The sequence below is a fragment of the Vipera ursinii genome (genome assembly GCF_947247035.1).
Source record: "Vipera ursinii genome assembly, chromosome: Z".
Lineage (NCBI taxonomy): Eukaryota > Metazoa > Chordata > Lepidosauria > Squamata > Viperidae > Vipera > Vipera ursinii.
This window is the reverse complement of record NC_139517.1, coordinates 90,370,309-90,388,492: the sequence shown is the minus strand read 5'-3', so window position 1 is coordinate 90,388,492 and position 18,184 is coordinate 90,370,309. Positions and strand designations below refer to the sequence as shown.

General features: G+C 35.9%; 1 protein-coding gene across 1 annotated transcript; it reads right to left on the bottom strand.

Annotated features, from left to right (window-relative positions):
* Positions 1 to 971: 971 nt before the first annotated feature.
* On the bottom strand, positions 972 to 17,176 carry LOC310649889 (uncharacterized protein; the record flags this gene model as incomplete). The annotated part of the gene is made up of 11 exons (XM_083378720.1): positions 17,133 to 17,176; positions 15,904 to 15,939; positions 15,054 to 15,102; positions 14,884 to 14,950; positions 13,862 to 13,912; positions 9,245 to 9,272; positions 8,228 to 8,258; positions 3,044 to 3,101; positions 1,778 to 1,808; positions 1,420 to 1,456; positions 972 to 1,002 (listed from the first exon to the last, which is right to left on the bottom strand). Exons 2-11 carry the CDS (start codon positions 15,923 to 15,925, stop codon positions 972 to 974), a joined length of 405 nt encoding a protein of 134 aa, XP_083234846.1. The 5' UTR covers positions 15,926 to 15,939; positions 17,133 to 17,176.
* Positions 17,177 to 18,184: the final 1,008 nt, after the last annotated feature.

Genomic DNA, 18,184 nt, shown 5'->3' with positions numbered 1-18,184 from the left:
CACTACTGGTATGCATCCTAGTCTTATTTAGGAAAGGGGGGGTTATTGTATAAGTCAATTTGTAGGCCTTATGATATAATGGCTTTTAATTGGATATTGGAGTTTGATTCTGTGGGCATAATATCCATAGCAAATAATAAAAGCAATATTTCTATTTAACACTCTTTCCCCACCTCTGTATTTACATAGACAAAAGTACTGTATAAAGTAACAGGAGTCAACTGCTAGCAGAAACCTGGCATCAGGAACAATTGCTTCTAAATAAAACTTCTGTAAATGCTTTTAAATTAATGAAAGACAACTGATTGTTAAAATTAGCGTAATTAGAAATAACTGAGTGAAATAGTTTATATTCATAAGCTAAAACAAATGGGTATATAAATTGCTAGAAATAGAAAAGGGATGCTAGCAAAGTCTAAATGCAATTACATAGCACAGCATTACGTGTGTGGTTGTTTTCTACAATGTGACATATTTACCATACGTTTGAATAAAGTTTAGACAGAAGCAGGTAATTTATATTTTTTAAAAAATACATTTTAGTGTAAGTGGTAATTTGCAATTCTTCAAGCATTTTTTGTTTACTAAAATACATTTTGATTTAAAAAAAAGCAAATATACTACAACTGGATACGAATGCATTTTTGTTGGAATATAATCTCTCTGTGGTACACACATATCAAATGTAATTTCTTTAGGAATTTCTTTAAAGGAAACCCCAATGTTTTTAGCATAAAAGCAATTTCAAAACAAAATATACTATATAGTTGTCCTTACTTCTTCTCCAGTTCATCTGTCTGAGTGCTGTGGATTTTGAAATGGAAACGTATCATTTTAGAAGAGCTATTGACTGATATGCATAAATTTTATTAAATGCATAATCCCAAAAGAAAATTTTAAGACATTTTTAAGTTGTATTTAAATAAATAAATAAACCAAATGAAATGCAACACTGTTTCTGATCTGGTGTGTTAACTATAATCTAATCTACTACAAAACCATCTATAGAAAAAATACACACCTTACTAAGACAATCATTCATAAGAATGGATGTAAGAATGTAATCTCAAATGCATCCTGAAGTTTGAAACGGTAAATAAAAATTGTAGCATAAATCTTAAATAGGTATACAAAATTTTAAAATGTGAGTTTTAAAAATGTGAAAAGTTGGACTTTTGCACTCCAAACTGGAAGTTACTGACTGATGCATGCAAAAGTGCTCCCACCCACATTTTGTCACTGCTGCTACTGAACCCCAAATCAGTGGGTGCCAGCCATGAAATATTTGCCCAGCCCTGCTATAGGTACTCTGAATATATATCTGAATAACACTATATATAATTTTATAAATATATTTAGTTAATTACTTTGAGTAATTCTCTGCATTAATTGTTGAATGGAACAAAACCTACCCCTTACCTGGCATGCTTCTTTGGTTCACTTAATATTCTTTTTGCTATAAAATTAAAACTGACATCACATTTATTTATATTTGGACTTTTAAAATATATTTATCCTTTGTTTGAACTTATCACTTTAACAGAAAATGTTTCATATACTCAACATTCAGATTTATGGCAGAGCTTTCTAACATTAGAAAATATAATTTCAAAGATGTTTATTTAAACTATGGAATTAATGAATTCAATAATGTTTAAATTAGGATAATATACTGCCTCTATTCATAGTAAGATCATTATAATATACAAACTGACAAGAAACAAGTGCCTTTAAAAAAATTGAATCTTTTGTAACTATTTAAATATTAGTAACATACCTTGGCCACTGAGAAGTTCAGATTCTTCATACTGAAAGGAGAGACACAATCTAACTTTCATTTAATTATACCAAACCAAAAGTCTTCAGAAGTTCAAAAGCTATGATATTGTTAAAATGTAAAGGTTTGCCTTTGAGTAAATCTTCTGGTGAGATATCTCTGGGGTGCAAAAATCTGAAAGAGCTAAAACTTGTTAATAAAAGTGTATTGATGTTTGGATTTGCATATCACACTAAGACACCGTGTGTTCTTTAAATAGCACTTAGGGCAGTGGTGGGATTTAGCTGGTTTGCACCACTTTGGCAGAACCGGTAGCTAATTTTTTATTGCCCAGGCCCAGAAAGGACTTCCAGAAGCAGCATCCGCACAGAGAACCGGTTGTTTACATATTTGAATTCCACCACTGACTTAGGGCTATCAAAAATCTGGAGGACTTCTAGAAAAAAACGAAGTTTTCTATATCTGTTGCCATCCAGTGCATATCCAGATTTCTGCATCCCACATCTGGCAATCCTAGCTTTTGAGGTTTGTAAACAATGTAAACAATTATGTGTTGAATATGGTCTGCCATTTGCCATTGTAGAATAAATCACAGAGTAGAATAGAATAGAATAGAATAGAATAGAATAGAATAGAATAGAATAGAATAGAATAGAATAGAATAGAATAGAATAGAATAGAATAGAATAGAATAGAATTTGGAAGGGACCTTGGAGGTCTTCTAGTCCAGCCCTCTGCTTAAACAGGAGAACTTATACCATTTCAGACAAGTGACTGTCTAGTCTCTTCTTAAAAACCTCCAGTGATGGAGCGCCCAAAATTTATGTAGGCAAGCTGTTCCACTGGTTAACTGTCCTGACTGTTAGGAAGTTTCTCCTTAATTCCAGATTGCTTCTCTCTTTGGTCAGTTTCCAACCATTGTTCCTTGTCTTGCCTTCTGATGCTTTGAAGAATAATTTATTCCCCTCTTCTTTGAGGCAGCCCCTCAAATACTGGAATACTGCTATCATGTCTCCCATTTCTTTTTTTCTTTAGATTAGCCAAACCCAAGTTAACATAGTAGAATTTAACATGTAAATTGGATGGAGTCTCCTTCAGTTTCTAGAACAACCAAAGCTAGTCCTAATTAAGTAATGTTAATTTTATAATTTTCAAAGAAATTCAAACTGCATTATCACTTAGTACAACATGGGAACCCCAATCTATTCTTCTTTGTGCAAAAAGTAAGTGACATTAAGAATTGTTTCTAAAACAAAATCAACTCACCCAGAAATTGGTAACATTCAAGTAATTTGATATTTCACCAGAAAGTCTCTCAATTTCACTTTGAAAACAAAGAATATAAATTGACATGCATACATTGAAATTGAAAAGCTACTACCATGTCAATAATCTAAAATATAGTAACATTAAATAGCATCCAATCTTTGTCTCAGTAGGCTAACATTGCCTATCATTTTTTACTAGAACATTTATATTTTTTATTCCATTCTTAGTAACAAAAAAGAACCTTATAGGTTAGCAATGGAATTAGATGATTAAAAATAGAGTCCTAACTTTAAAATATATATTTTAAATCATTAAAAGATCTACATATACTTTATTAATTCATCACCAAGGCAAACAAAAACAATGGAGAAACAGTACAACTGCACAACTATCATGATGTGAATTACAGATACAGGTAGTCCTCAACTTAGAACCATAATTGAGCCCAAAATTTCCATTGCTAAGCAAAACTGTTGTTAACTGAGTTTTGTCCCATTTTGCAATCTTTGTTGCCAGAGTGGTTAAATGAATCACTGCAGTTGTTCAGTTTGTAACTGGTAATTAAGAAAATCTGGTTTCCCCATTGATTTTGCATATCAATTGGTCGCAAAAGATGATCACATGACCCCAGGACATTGCAATCATCATAAATACATGCCAGTTACCAAGAGTCCAAATTTTGATCACGTGACTAATTAGGTTCAACAGCGGTCATAAGTGTGAAAAACAGTCATAAATCATTTTTTCACTGCTGTTGTAACTTCAAATTGTCATGAAACAAATGGATGTAAATCGTGGTCTCCCTGTATTGCAGAAGTGTCACAAAAGGAATTGTATTGTCCATGTCACTTAATTACAAATATAGTTGAGAAATGAAAGTAGCAGTGGCAAGACAAGGATATGTAATATTAGGATTATTTTTTAATTCTTAATTCTTGAATTAAACTAGCAGATCACCTAATATTTGTACTAGAGTATTATCTAAAATAGAAATATTAACCCAAACATCCAAATTAACCAAAGCTAAAAAACATAAAGTGGTGCTTAAAAATTTGTTTTAAATTTTCAATATTTCTGCATAAATATAACCTATAACATGGTAGGTTCTACAGTATACGTGAGTCCTAAACTAGATAAAGAGAACCCAATTAAACAAATGAGTAAAAAAATATAGTTTTTCCTGCTTCCTGATTTTAGAGGAATCAGTTTACTATCTCATCTCCTGGAGTTCTTATGAAAATCAGGAGGCTCTCAGGCTTTGTGGACAGAAACAATCCATACAGGTAGGTATAATCTGATCCAAGGCTGTTTGTTACCCACTGATTTTAGGAAGCAACCAAAGCCTTAGTCAAACTGCATCAGTCTCAGGAACAACTGCCAGTTTTCTCCCAATTGCCTAAACATGCATACCACATCACACGTTCGCTTCACATTCCTCTTACTAGAGAAGCTGGAGGCATATTTTCAGTCCTCCAAAACCTAATGAATTAGGGATTGCCATTACCCATCCTATGCCTCTCATCCAGAAGGAGAACAGGTATCATCAGTCTCTTATTGTTGTTGTTAATTGTGGAGTCGTGTCCGACCCCCTGGACAACGTTCCTCCAGGCCTTCCTGTCCTCTACCATCTTCTGGAGTCCCTTTAGGCTCACGCCTACTGCTTCAGTGACTCCATCCAGCCACCTCATTCTCTGTCGTCCCCTTCTTCTCTTGCCCTCAACCTTTCCTAGCATTAGGCTCTTCTCCAGTGAGTCCTTCCTTCTCATTAGGTGGCCAAAGTATTTGATTTTCAACTTCAGGATCTGGCCTTCTAAAGAGCAGTCAGGGTTGATCTCTTCTAGGACTGACCGGTTTGATCGCAGGAGTCTTCTCCAGCACCATAGTTCTAAGGCTTCAATTCTTTGGTGCTCAGCCTTTCTTATGGTCCAACTTTCACAGCCATACATTGCAACGGGGAAGACCAGCCTTTTGTTGGCAGGGTGATGTCTCTGCTTTTTAGTGTGCTGTCTAGATTTGCCATGGCTTTCCTCCCCAGGAGCATGCATCTTTTAATTTATTGGCTGCAGTCCCCGTCTGCTGTGATCTTGGAGCCCAGGAAAATGAAATCTGTCACTACCTCCATTTCTTCCCCATCTATTTGCCAGGAATTGAGAGGGCCGGATTCCATGATCTTGGTTTTCTTAATGTTTAACTTCAACCCAACTTTTGCAGTCTCCTTCTTTATTTATTTATTTATTTATTGATGGGATTTATATCCCGCCCTATCTCCCGAAGGACTCAGGGCGGCTAACAACAAAACATATAATAAGTACATAAATCAAGATAAAATGAAATTGAGAACATCAGTGCAATAAAAAATTAGAGAATTTAAAAATGAATTAAAAATACTAAATATAAATTAATTAAAATGCCTGTCAGTCTAGGTCAGCCTGGTGGAACAGGTGTGTTTTGAGGCCGCGGCGAAAGGATTGGAGGTTTGGGGCTATCCGAAGCTCAGGGGGGAGCTGATTCCATAGGGTTGGCACTCCCGCAGAGAAGGCCCTCCCCCTGGGGGTCGCCAGCCGACATTGCCTAGCAACAAGAGGCTCTTTAGTTCCTCTTCACTTTCTGCCATTAGAGTGGTATCATCTGCATATCTTAGGTTGTTGAAATTTCTTCCGGCAATCTTAATCCCAACTTTTGATTCATCTAGCCCTGCCTTTCTCATGATGTGCTCTGCATATAAGTTAAACAGGCAGGGCGACAGTATACAGCCTTGCTGGACTCCTTTCCCAATTTTGAACCAATCAGTGGTTCCGTGTCCAGTTCTCACTGTTGCTTCTTGACCCGCATATAGGTTTCTCAAGAGACAAATAAGATGGTCTGGTACTCTCTTCTGCTTCTGTTAGGTCCCTGTCATTTTGGTCCTTTATCATGCCCATTTTTGGATGAAACGTTCCCTTCATCTCTCCAATTTTCTTGAAGAGATCTCTAGTCCTCCCTATTCTATTGTTTTCTTCTATTTCTTTACACTGTTCATTTAAGAAGGCATTCTTATCTCTTATAGCTATTCTCTGGAATTCTGCATTCAATTGAGTGTATCTTTCTTTTTCTCCCTTACCTTTCACTTCCCTCCTGTCCTCAGCTATTTGCAAAGCTTCCTCAGACAGCCATTTTGGTTTCTTGCATTTCTTTTTCTTTGGGATGGTTTTAGTTGCTACTTCTTGTATAATGTTGTGAACCTCGGTCCATAGTTCTTCAGGCACTCCATCTATCAGATCTAATTCCTTAAAACTATTTGTCACCTCTACTGTATATTCGTCAGGGATATAATTTAGTTCATACCTGAGTGGCCTAGTCCCTTTCCCTACAGTTTAAGCCTAAATTTTGCAATGAGAAGCTCATGATCTGAGCCACAGTCAGCTCCTGGTCTTGTTTTTACTGACTGTATAGAGCTTCTGCATCTTTGGCTGCAGAGCACATAGTCAAATCTGATTTCTGTGTTGACCGTCTGGTGATGTCCATGTGTAAAGTCGTCTCTTGGGTTGTTGGAAAAGAGTGTTTGCTATGACCATCGTATTCTCTTGACAAAATTCTATCAGCCTGTGCCCTGCGTCATTTTGTACTCCAAGGCCAAACTTGCCTGTTATTCTGGTTACCTTTTGGCTTCTTACTTTAGCATTCCAATCCCCCATGATAATAAGGACATCATTTTTTGGTGTTAGTTCTATAAGATGCTGTAGGGCTTCACAGAACTGGTCAATTTCATCCTCTTCAGCACCGGTGGTTGGGGCATAGACTTGGACTACTGTAATATTGAATGGTTTGCCTTGAATTCAAACTGAGATCATTCTGTCATTTTGGGGATTGTATCCCAGTATTGCTTTTCCTACTCTTTTATTGACTATGAAGTCTACTCCATTTCTTCTGAGGGATTCTTGCCCGCAGTAGTATACTGCTATTCAAATGTTTGTTCCTTTCTAAAGTCCAAATGTTCACATGAAAAAAAGAGATGATAATACACTGTATGACTCTTACTTCTGAGTTTGATTGCCACATGCAGAAGATAAGATGGTTGTGATCAGCAAGACAAGTTTTATAGCAGCCACCATATATGTAATGGTATGTGAGAAAGACCTTGAGAAATGGGAAAGAGATGCTGCCTAGGTAACAGCCAGGTAAGAGAGGGTACAGCTTGTAACTTCATAATAAGTGAAGAGGCTCAGATGGGACCTTCCCTAACTTCTCTGGCTATAAAGGAAATGGCAGAAGATTCGTACTTAGATTGATGTAAGCCTTCCCTTGTACCAGACAAAAAACAGACCAGAAGAGATAATTCTATTGTGAGGCTACATTAGCAGAATCTTGCAAGTCTGAAAGTACAAATCTTCCATTGTTTCTTTTAAACTTGACAAGTTAGAGAGGATTCCTTCTAAGCCTCTTTCTCTGTCCATTATTCAGCTGTGATCTATACCCTCTCTTATCTGATCTTTCTAAAGGCAGCATCTCTTTGCCCCATTTCTCAAGGCCTTCATCACTTATACCCACTAGCCGCTTAACTGTCAGTTGGGTGTCTATTCTGTCCATTCTGATTATCAAGATTAGGCTTCTCATGGTCATTATCACTGGGAGATCAGCCTCTGCTGATTGCAGTGGTTGCCACCTGCCAACTGCTGATTACACTGTCATTGTCACCTGCCAATTTTCTTACTGCCACTATACCACTAGATAGTCAACCGATTAGTGGAACTTACAGGCTAATACCACACACCGCTAAACAGTTGAATGGTGATGCTGCTTCTGCTATCTTTCCAAGCAAGCTGTTTGGATGTACTCTACCCACTGGCTCTCAACCTACTACAAGCTACCAAGTGCACCTTCCTGCTCATTCACCGAGGGTCACAATGAAAGCTTTCCTGTCACTATCTCCTGCTGCCACTGCAAACTTCCACAGCACCCATTTATACCTCAGGGGGATCTGAAGAGACTCCAAATCTTTTTCAGCCCCTCACAATATGTATATAATCCACATTCAACACATTTCATCACCAAACTCCTGTGGCCAATCACTAGCTTTCATCTAGACTTGAAACCATTAAAATAAATATGCTAAAAAGTACTTTGGTATGTCGGAAACCTTTCAACATATTAAAACTGCCTTTCAACAAATATATTAAAATGTCATTAACAATGATAACTTACTTCTCATATTCTTCTTTCTTCAGGGCCCAGTCTGAGGGGAAAAAAACTTGCCTTTTGAAAAAGTCATTTTCCTTCCAGATGTGAGTAAAGTTTTATTTTCTCACAGCACATTTTCTTATTTCAGAATAATTATTGCTAATGCTGTCTATTGTAGTCTTCTCTTAGTCAACCCAAATCAGTGTAAGAACTCTGTTGGATTGGGCCAAAGCCATCTAGTTTTGCACTGGATTAAATGTCCAATCAGAAGCCTGACAGGTCAGAGATGAAAATCATTAATTCTCTCATTGATACATTACTGCAACTAATATTCAGAGGTATGTCCAGATAACATTGAGTAAGTATCCCTTGCTCTTACCAGAGTTGTTTTCCCTGGCTACCCAATCCTTTTTTAAAGCCACAGAAATGAATGGCCATTACTACATATTCTGGATTCCACTGGTTAATTATACATTGTATAAAATACTTCCTTTTATTTATTTTCACATTTTCTAGTCAGTTTCATTAGATGAGTTCTGGTTCTAGTATTTTAAGCCAAGGAGGAAAATGTCCACATCCTACAGACCGTCTACGATTTTATACATTTCAATCATGTCTCCCCTTAATAGGCCTTTTCACAAATTAATAGAAATTATTTAAACATATTTGCTTAGCTTTAGAAAGAAATAACAGAAAGTTCTCCAAGGTAAAGCATGATAAATCTAAATATTTTTTTTCATATCTAAAGGTTATATTTGGAAGTGACAGATGAATTTCACTCATGAATATAATGTCATTTGGACATGGCAGAAAAAAATGATAAGGCATGCTCATATCATAGTTAAGTGCAAGTAGAGAAATGGTTCAAGTTTGTAGCTGGATAGAAAATGACATGAGGGCATCACATGATCTTTGACCTAGCCAGAATATGAGTTTTTAATTAATAACAGGAACAAATAGTCTTAGCCTTGGAACTGCATTTCACCACAATACTTCTCCAAAATCACAACCTCCTCATAGATTTTATTTGTTAAAACATACCTTTTGTCTTATACCGCAGCCTTGAGTTCTAATTTTAAAAAGAATATCAATCACATTAGTCTTTATGACAAACTACATTCTGAACATATTGACAAATTTACATATTACTATGAGGATCTATGATTACATCTCAAAGTCTGGAACAGAGAGAAGCTAAATGTTTTATTAGGGCTTCGCAGATTCAAACAGAGAAAAGGTGATTTGTGAGCTATATGATCATCTCGTAGCACTTGACAACTCCTCCTTAAATCAAACATCCTTTCTTGAGAATACAGTATTAAATCACATGAGATCAGATAAAGACATAGATTTTTAAGAAATAGTGAACAATTTCTTGTTCACCACATGCACTTTAAATCACATTTCCACTTTTTAATCTGGATCTCTTTACAGCCATATCATTTATTTCCAGATGGACATCCTCAACTTAATACCTTTTTATAATAATACATCTGGCTGGAATTGGCTAATAGAGAAATGTAACTCAAACAATCTTATTCCGTTGCAAATTTTAGATTTACAACATTTACATCATACTCTTTTGTCATGTGGTAATATATATAAAGACTTTATGTCCATGTATAGCATAAGTATCATCTCAGATTTTGGATTAAAATAAGTATTTCTGTTAAGCTACCCTTTCTACAAGGATTCCCTGTGCTCAGTGGTTCAGTTCCTGGTCATCTCAGGGTTGAACTACTTGTAATGTGGTCTACATTTGCAAGCTACAGCTTGTGCAGAGTGCAGCAGCACAGGCAGTTTTGGAGGTCCCTAGAATAGCCCCAGTAACACCACTGTTCCTCGGGCTGCATTGGTTGCCAGTCTGCTTCTGGGTGCAAATCAAAGTGTTGGTGATAATTTTTAAAGCCCTTCATGGCATGGGTCCAGGATAATTGAGAGACCGTCTCACCCCATTAGGATTGGGAGCTGGGAGGCCCATAGGAAGGCCTTCTCTAATGTTCCTCCTTCCCTCTGGAACACTTTGTCCTTTCCAATGTGAGCTTGGCCCCAATCTTCCTACCTTTTCATAAAGGCCTAAAGATTTGGCTTGGCACCCTAGTGGTGGGAACAAGAGAGTGGAGGTAGTTGATTGAATAACAACTGATCCCACCTCTCCCCACTCTGTCCCTGCTCTCCACAGAGGTCTTTAGGTTTTAATGTTGATTTTAATTATTTATGTTTTAACTGTACATGTATAGACACATATTTTTATGACTTCAGCCACTCAAAGTTACCTTACTGTAAGATGGGATGGCAATAATTTTTATAAATGAATGAATGTTTAAATAAATAAACTTAAATTTGTACTTAGGGTTTTCTTTGACTGACTTCCTTAATTTTGTTTTGTAAGCATGTAATTTCCCCCTCCCTTTTTAAAGATAAATGTATAGTACATACATGGATGCTAATATTCATGATTTTTATGATAAATTAAGTAAATCTACCTTGCATGGTTAGGCTGAGTGGTTATTACACTACTGCTTTCCATTTCAAATACTGTACATAAGAGTCTGCAACATTTAGTGCTTTGTTTAGCTCTAGGTAAACATTTCTAAGTGCCTTCCTTCCTTTTTAATTATATTCCTGGAGAAACACTGCAAGAATGGCTGAGGTTTTACAATATGAAGCTGAGGCCAAGTAAATAACCAACAGCAGGGGCTGGCAATTAGCATATCTGAATTACTTTGTAACATTTTTTCTCCTGAGATTCAATGTCAATGGTATATAGTCTATTTTGAAGTGGGGAAACATGAAGAGTATATAAAGTACACTTTGCAAAAAACAAATTAAAATCCCAATATCTACGAGAGTCCAATGTCTGAGATGCCCATGTTACATTATCCTCATCCTACTTACTGTGTCCATGTTACCTCTTCAAAATTATATGTAATATCTGGTCTCTGAAGGTTTTTCAGTCCAACCTTATTGAGCTCAGGCAAGGTTCGCTCTATGCATGCAGTGTGTGACAATTACATTTACAGAAATTCTAAAAATAATGAGCTTCCAGTTTTGACGTCACGGCAGAACGGACACAGGAACACAGGGCTCTGTCTTTCACATTTGATTTTGCCCTGCTGGGGACCCTGGAAAGGGTCGAGAGTCGCCCCGTAGAGGCAACAAGCAAGAAGGGGACCCTTGTTTATTGTGAGAGGGTGGTGGCCCTTCTGTTTAATCCAAAGAAGCCCTCCAAACTGGCTACATTCGTGTAGTCAGTCAGAAGCTGCTGATAACAGAAGACAATAAGCACCAACATACAACCTTTCAGCAACATGGATGAAACTGAGTGAGACTCTATCCTCTCTTTAAGACCTCTTCCTGAAAAAACTGCCCAAAGCACCCTCCCCAATGAGAGAGGGAAGGGGAATTTCCACCCTATTCCCTCAGGAACAGAAATGCAGCGAAAATTATTTGGGGGAAACAGAGAAAATTACAACATTAATTCGGAATTAATATACATTTATAGCTTTGAAATTTGGGAACTAAAAGTGCTTTTGAGACTTTTTAAAAAGAGATTTGAAAAGCTTACATTATAAGTTGGGATTTAAAAAGCTGGAAAACTGCGCTAATGACATCTAGTGGCAAATTACGGCACTACAATTTGTTATGCCCAAAGGAAATTTGGCTTGAAGCCCAGATTTAGATAAGACTCTTGCTGACATTGGAAGCTTGGAAGCTTCTGAAGATTGCAGCTGAGAAAAGGGAAAATACAAAAAATTTTGGGCTGCTTATCGATGTGGCAGAGACAATGAACTATTTTGAAACTGGTTTACCTGAACTATGAATATAAATATTACCTGACTTTTAGACCTATGTTGTGGAACTATTTTCCTGCAGGAGAAATACACTTCATTGCTTGAGATGATGGAATATTTTGGATTTGGATTACAAATCCTTGATTGATGAACAATTTTTATTATAACGACTACCTGCAAAAAATGAATTGGATGTCCCATACTCAACTTTAAATGGTAAAAAACAATCTCTAACATCTGTTCCCAAAGTCTTCAGTTTGACATACTACCAAGAAAATATGGATGAAGATCAGAAAGAAATTCTCTCCATGTTAAAATCAATACAAGAGAGTATTGCTTTAGCTTGTGATGAGACTAGAAATAACACAAAGGAGATAAAAGAATAATTTTCTAATCTAAATTTACAAACCCAGAACATGACTACAAAGAAGGAACTAGCAACCTAGAAAATAGAAGGAAAACTAGAGGAAGCAGTTCCAAAGATTAAGGACTTAAAGGAAGGAACCAACTGACAGATTCAGACAACTGAAGAACTAGAAGACGGAGCGATAATATCAGAAATGGAAAAGACATCTTACCAATCAAGAATTCAGGACATTCGCGGAAAAGGAAGAACTGATTGAATGGAAGATAGAGCTGTTAGAGGAGACCTGTGGGGAATTGGAGAAGGAGGGAGACGGTTTAATGAATATAAATGGGTTTATTTTTCTAAAAAATACTTTAACTAAATGGTCTTTCTTATTCCAAACAATATATACAAAAACAGGGAAAATTACTTGATAATTCAAATGTATTGACTTGGAAAGTTAGTTGGCAAAGGAAGAAAGCTAGAGTAAAACTGAAGAAAATAGAGGTTTTGATCCATCAGATGGGATATTATATTATTAACCAGATGCTTGAATATGGTGGAGAATAGATAATTGATAGAAATAGAAGTACTATCATAACTAGAAAGATTTGTAACTAGAATATTAGATTTTGGTATAAGAAGGGAAACAAGAAAAAGTTAAGAAGTTTGAATAAGGGAAGCTTTTGGTTACCCAAATATAACTTACTTTGAAATTATAAACAATAGACCTTTTGAACACTGATGGGAAATTAAAAAAAAATTTAAAAAGCGAAAATAGGATACTGATTGAACATATGGATATTAAGTGCAAATCCAATTAAGATATGTTTTGGTTAGAAAAGTAATCTAAAACTGATATTATTGATATTATGAGAAAAAAGTAACAAAGATGTTGATATTTAATTGTATAGTTATTAATAACAATAAGAATTGTATTTGCATAGTGTGGAAAAACAGGTATTACCAGAAGAAGAAATGAAACATTTGATGATGTAATATTGGATCGAGATTGAAGAAGTTAATATATATCACTGAATTACAAATGGACCCAGACAACATGTTGTCTGTTAAAGTATTTGACTGTAAAACTAGAAAATGAATAAAATTTTATATAAAAAAAGAAATTCTAAAAATAATCTAGTAGGAGGACCAAGCATCTTCTCTCTTTCTATTTTTTCCATAAACCCATAGAATTTTAGATAATCATTTTATTTCTAAGCTTTTTCTGCTATTTTATTCCATCTTTAAAATTTGGAGTAGAAAATTAGTAATTTCTCAAATAAACCTTCCTGAACTTTCAAGGTCAAAGTGGAATTAATGCAAATGATTAAAATAATAATTAGATAATATGAACAGTATGTATTAGAATTAATTTCAAACTTAATGTATGATCATCAAATCAAATCATACTATTGGATGAGTGAATTTCTCATTGAAACAATAGCCATTATATCAAATCCTGAAACACAGAATGAGACTGTAAGTCATTATACACTTAAATAGTCAAATGGATACCGCATTTTTTAGCTTCCTATTTTCTGTTCTGAGAGCATCAATTTCCTGTACCTAAACAAAAACACAAAAAGTCTAATTATTTTTCCTGTATAAGTAACGTAAAGGAAAGCTTAATTACTGAGATTGCAAAAGGGCTATGACAGAATATTTTAGACATCTCCTTGTGGATGGGATAGAGGCAATAATATGGTAGCTTCAGGGCTTTTTTTGTCACAGAATGCCCAGAACGGAGTTCCGGCACCTTTTTTGCATGGAACTTTGTAGTATAGGCAAGGCGGGTTGTATGACATGTGTGAGTTCCAGCACCTTTTTTTTTTTTACAAAAAAACCACTGGGTAGCTTGCAAATAAATCTTTAGAGATTTCAGCTTGCATGGAACAGCATAGGCATGCTTAGATTAAAAGTGGGCTATGTAGCATACTGGAAAAAATGTGCCAAACTGCTACTATCCTTAACAGAAATTGCTGCATGTGGCATGGACATGACTAAAGATGGTAACGTCTACAACTTCTCTATTTTATTACAAAATCATTATGTAAACATCTCAATTGATCAAAGTCAAGATTGGTATTGGAGTTTAGTATCTACAGACCCTTTTGTGACAACAATGGTATATAGACAATAATGACTTACAATGTAAAAAGAGTAAATGAAGGTAAGATTTATTCTGAATCAACCATGTATTTCTAAACATCATCAAGATTTTTTCTTTCAAATGAAAGTGCAGTAAGAGCATATGTAGAACAAAAAGATCAGATTCAATTTCTGTTGCCAACATATTGCTTTCTTGGCCATAATATTATGCAAATTGTTTGCCATTGATATGTTTTCTATTAAGTAATGAGAGTAGAGTAAAAATTACAGGCAGAATGAGCTATGAAGAGTGAAGTAAATAAACTTTAACTGCTGTTTTCAAATTCCTTGAAGGAATGTTCCTCCTACAGAATATGAAAAATGAAAATGAAAAATGCCCACATAGGCATATACTTCACAATATAAAATTTGTTTTATGAATTACTTACAGACTGACTGCTATCCAAAAAACTGCAGATTTCATGTACAAGCCTCTTTCTCTGATCCTTGTTTTTTCTTAAAATATAAAAATGCAATTTTTTTAGACAGAACCTTAATTTATAGACAATTAATTCTTTTAAGTCTCATCATTGTTTCAAGAAAATAAATGGATGCTTACAAAATCTGCAGATAGCTTTCACTTTTCACCAGCAACTGCTCACCATTTTCTATGAAATAACATTTATGGATATTAAATCACACCTCTCACAATTAGACTTGTGCCATCACTATTTGCTGACATAGATTTGAGCCCTAGTGAATTTATCACTGTTGCATCTTTTACATAATGCTTAATATAAAAGACACTCAGATATAATAAATGAATTCAATTTTTAAAACAGAAATTAGAATAGAAATGGAATAAAATGGAATACGTGAGAATATTTGCAAAATTGTAATAAATCTTTACAAATTATTGCTACATGTTAATGATTGGCATGTAAAATCTATTAAGATCAAAGTAAAAAGTGATAAATTTGAAAAGGGGAGCTCCACTATTTGTGCAATCCTTCAAATAGAATAAATATATCATGTAGATAAGTTAGTTTATTAATTTGTCATTTCTATTATTAAGAGCTTTTTTTTTGCACAAATTCTACTGAATCAGCCATTTGATAATACATTTGTTGGTTTGAAAAACTGAAATTTTCAACATTATTTATACTATAAGCAAAAACATCTTCCAAACACTAAATTCTGATGCACGGAGTATTTTTGAACACAATGTTAACTGTTAATATTATAAACATAGTTTACAGTCACAATCACAAACCTAATGAACCTACTTGTATGAAACAGTGGTTATCTTCTGGCAGGATGATATGTGTCCTGTAATAAATCCCTCTAAATTCCAATGTGACAGAGCTAAATTGTGAAACTTTACCAGTTATTTACCAATTATTCACAAGTTGTATTACTTATTTTACCTAGCAGATAATATTTAAATATAGGTTAGAACTTTTCCTCACCATGTTTCTCAAGTAATGGCATTTTTAAAGCAAAACCTGCAATAAGAATAAAATTAGAATGATTTATCTTTTATGACTTGTCTTCCATTGCTCAAACTTGATGACGAGGTCAAACCAAAGCATCCCAAAGGCTTCAAAGCTGCATACCCAAATAAATTTAATTATTTCTTCTTCCCAGAAACGAGGGGGGAACATTTCTAGGTATCCTAAAGTGGAATAGTAGCCAGGGTTGTAAATTGGCAACTTGACAATAGCAGGAAAAGACTAGCAAATTCCTTCCGCTACCATTTATACAGGGACGCAGTGGCTCAGTGGGTTAGGAAGCTGAGCTTGTCGATCAGGTCGGCAATGTGGCGGGTCGAATCCCGAGTACCGCGTAGCAGAGTGAGCGCCTGTTACTCGTCCCAGCTTCTGCCAACCTAGCAGTTCAAAAGCACGTAAAAATGCAAGTACAAAAATAGGGACCAGTACGGTGGGAAGGTAACAGCGTTCCATGCGCCTAACTGTTCATACACAGTGAACCATTGAGGTACTGGCAATCTCCATTATCTTGTTTTGTATTGTTCTTTGTTGTCACATAGTAACGATAACAATTTATCAGTGGAACAGCTCGCTTCCGGAAGTTGTGAGTGCTCCGTCACTGAAGATTTTTAAGAAAGACTAGTCAGCCATTTGTCCGGAACAGTACAGGGTCTCCTGCTTGAACAGAGGGTTGGATTAGAAGATCCCCAAGGCCCTTTGCAACTCTTATTATTCTTTACTCTAAAATGTTTTAATGATTAGTAAGCCGCCCATCTGCTGGGAATCAAGCAATGTATAAATGGATTATTATTATTATTAAGAAACATTTTCTCCAATATGCCTTTATTATTTTGAATGAGCTTGATTCCTGTGTTTTGTGTGGACATCCACTCAGTTTTCCTAATAACAGTTAATAGATACGCCACTTTCCAATTCACAGACGATCTCAGTCCTAGCCTAAATCCAGTTATTCCATAGGGCCCCTCCAGCCAAGGACAAGAGAGCGCTGACCCTGAAGATATAACACGCTGCCACCTGCTGGGGCCTCAAAGCACTAACAAGTCTTCCTTTCCCCGCCCCCCCCCCCCCGCTTATCCTATGCACCCGTCTTTCGTTATCCAGAGACAGCGAGAGGATGTGCTCTTATCAAGTAGGCGGGAATAGGCGAACGTTATTCGCGTGCGCTCTTTCTTTAACTTGAGCCCAACCTCGCGGTCTTTCGGTGGCCGTTTCCAGGTTTTTCTAAGCTTCAGGACAGCGAAGCGAAAGGGGAGGAAGAACCCTAAGGAGAGGTAACGATCAACGTCAACGGTCGGCTGGGAGAACGGAACTCTCGAATGCGAATTCTCGAGCTATCCTCTCCCCATTGGCGGGCGGTAAATGAAGACCCGCCTTCTTCCCCTCCCTTCGACGCGGTCCCGGGCTGAGATGACCCGGTGGCGGACTAGTGAGCTTTCATGGAGGCGTTTGCTGTTTTTTCTGCTGCTGATGCTTCAGAAATAAGTTCTGTTTTTGCCTGAAATAAATCAACGCAGCGGATTTACAGCCAAAGGAAGAAGATGGAGTCGAGGAAATGAATACCTTTGACTGCTTTATGGGGCCGTAGATCGCTCTGAGCAGTTTTTTTGTTAGCAAAGTCCAAATCTCTCCATAGAAATTATTGGTGAACATGCACAATATGTTAAAAACGGGCTTAAGTTGTGCGTTATATTTTTAGCATCAGTAACTTTCTTAATGTGTTTATTAGAACCTCGTATATTTATAATACCTGCCTTTATTTCCATCTGGTTTTTCAAGGAGGCTTATGGGAGTTACTGATTCATCACAGCAATATAGGAGTATTTTCAGTTGCAGATCTTAAACTCAATTAAGCAGACGGCCGTAGTGGAATTATAACACCCACAAAAGTAACTAAGTGTATAGTCATACCTACAAGCATTAATTGTGCTATTCTTTTTGGAGGGTTAAGATTATACAAAATATTGGAAGACTAAGAAAAGGAGAAAATGGCTAACAATAGACATCAATAACTTTCTACCATATTATCACTGCAGTCTGTTGTTGCTTTCACCACCTTCATAAGAACTACATTCCACTCTTAACATATTTTGAATACATACACACACTGTTAATCTTTTCAAATAATACTAACGATACAGTGAATGTAATGATCCAAAATTAACTTTTGAAAATTGTAATATATCAAATAGAATCAGCAATAATCAATCTTAAATTCCTCCTGCACCTTCCATTTATAAAA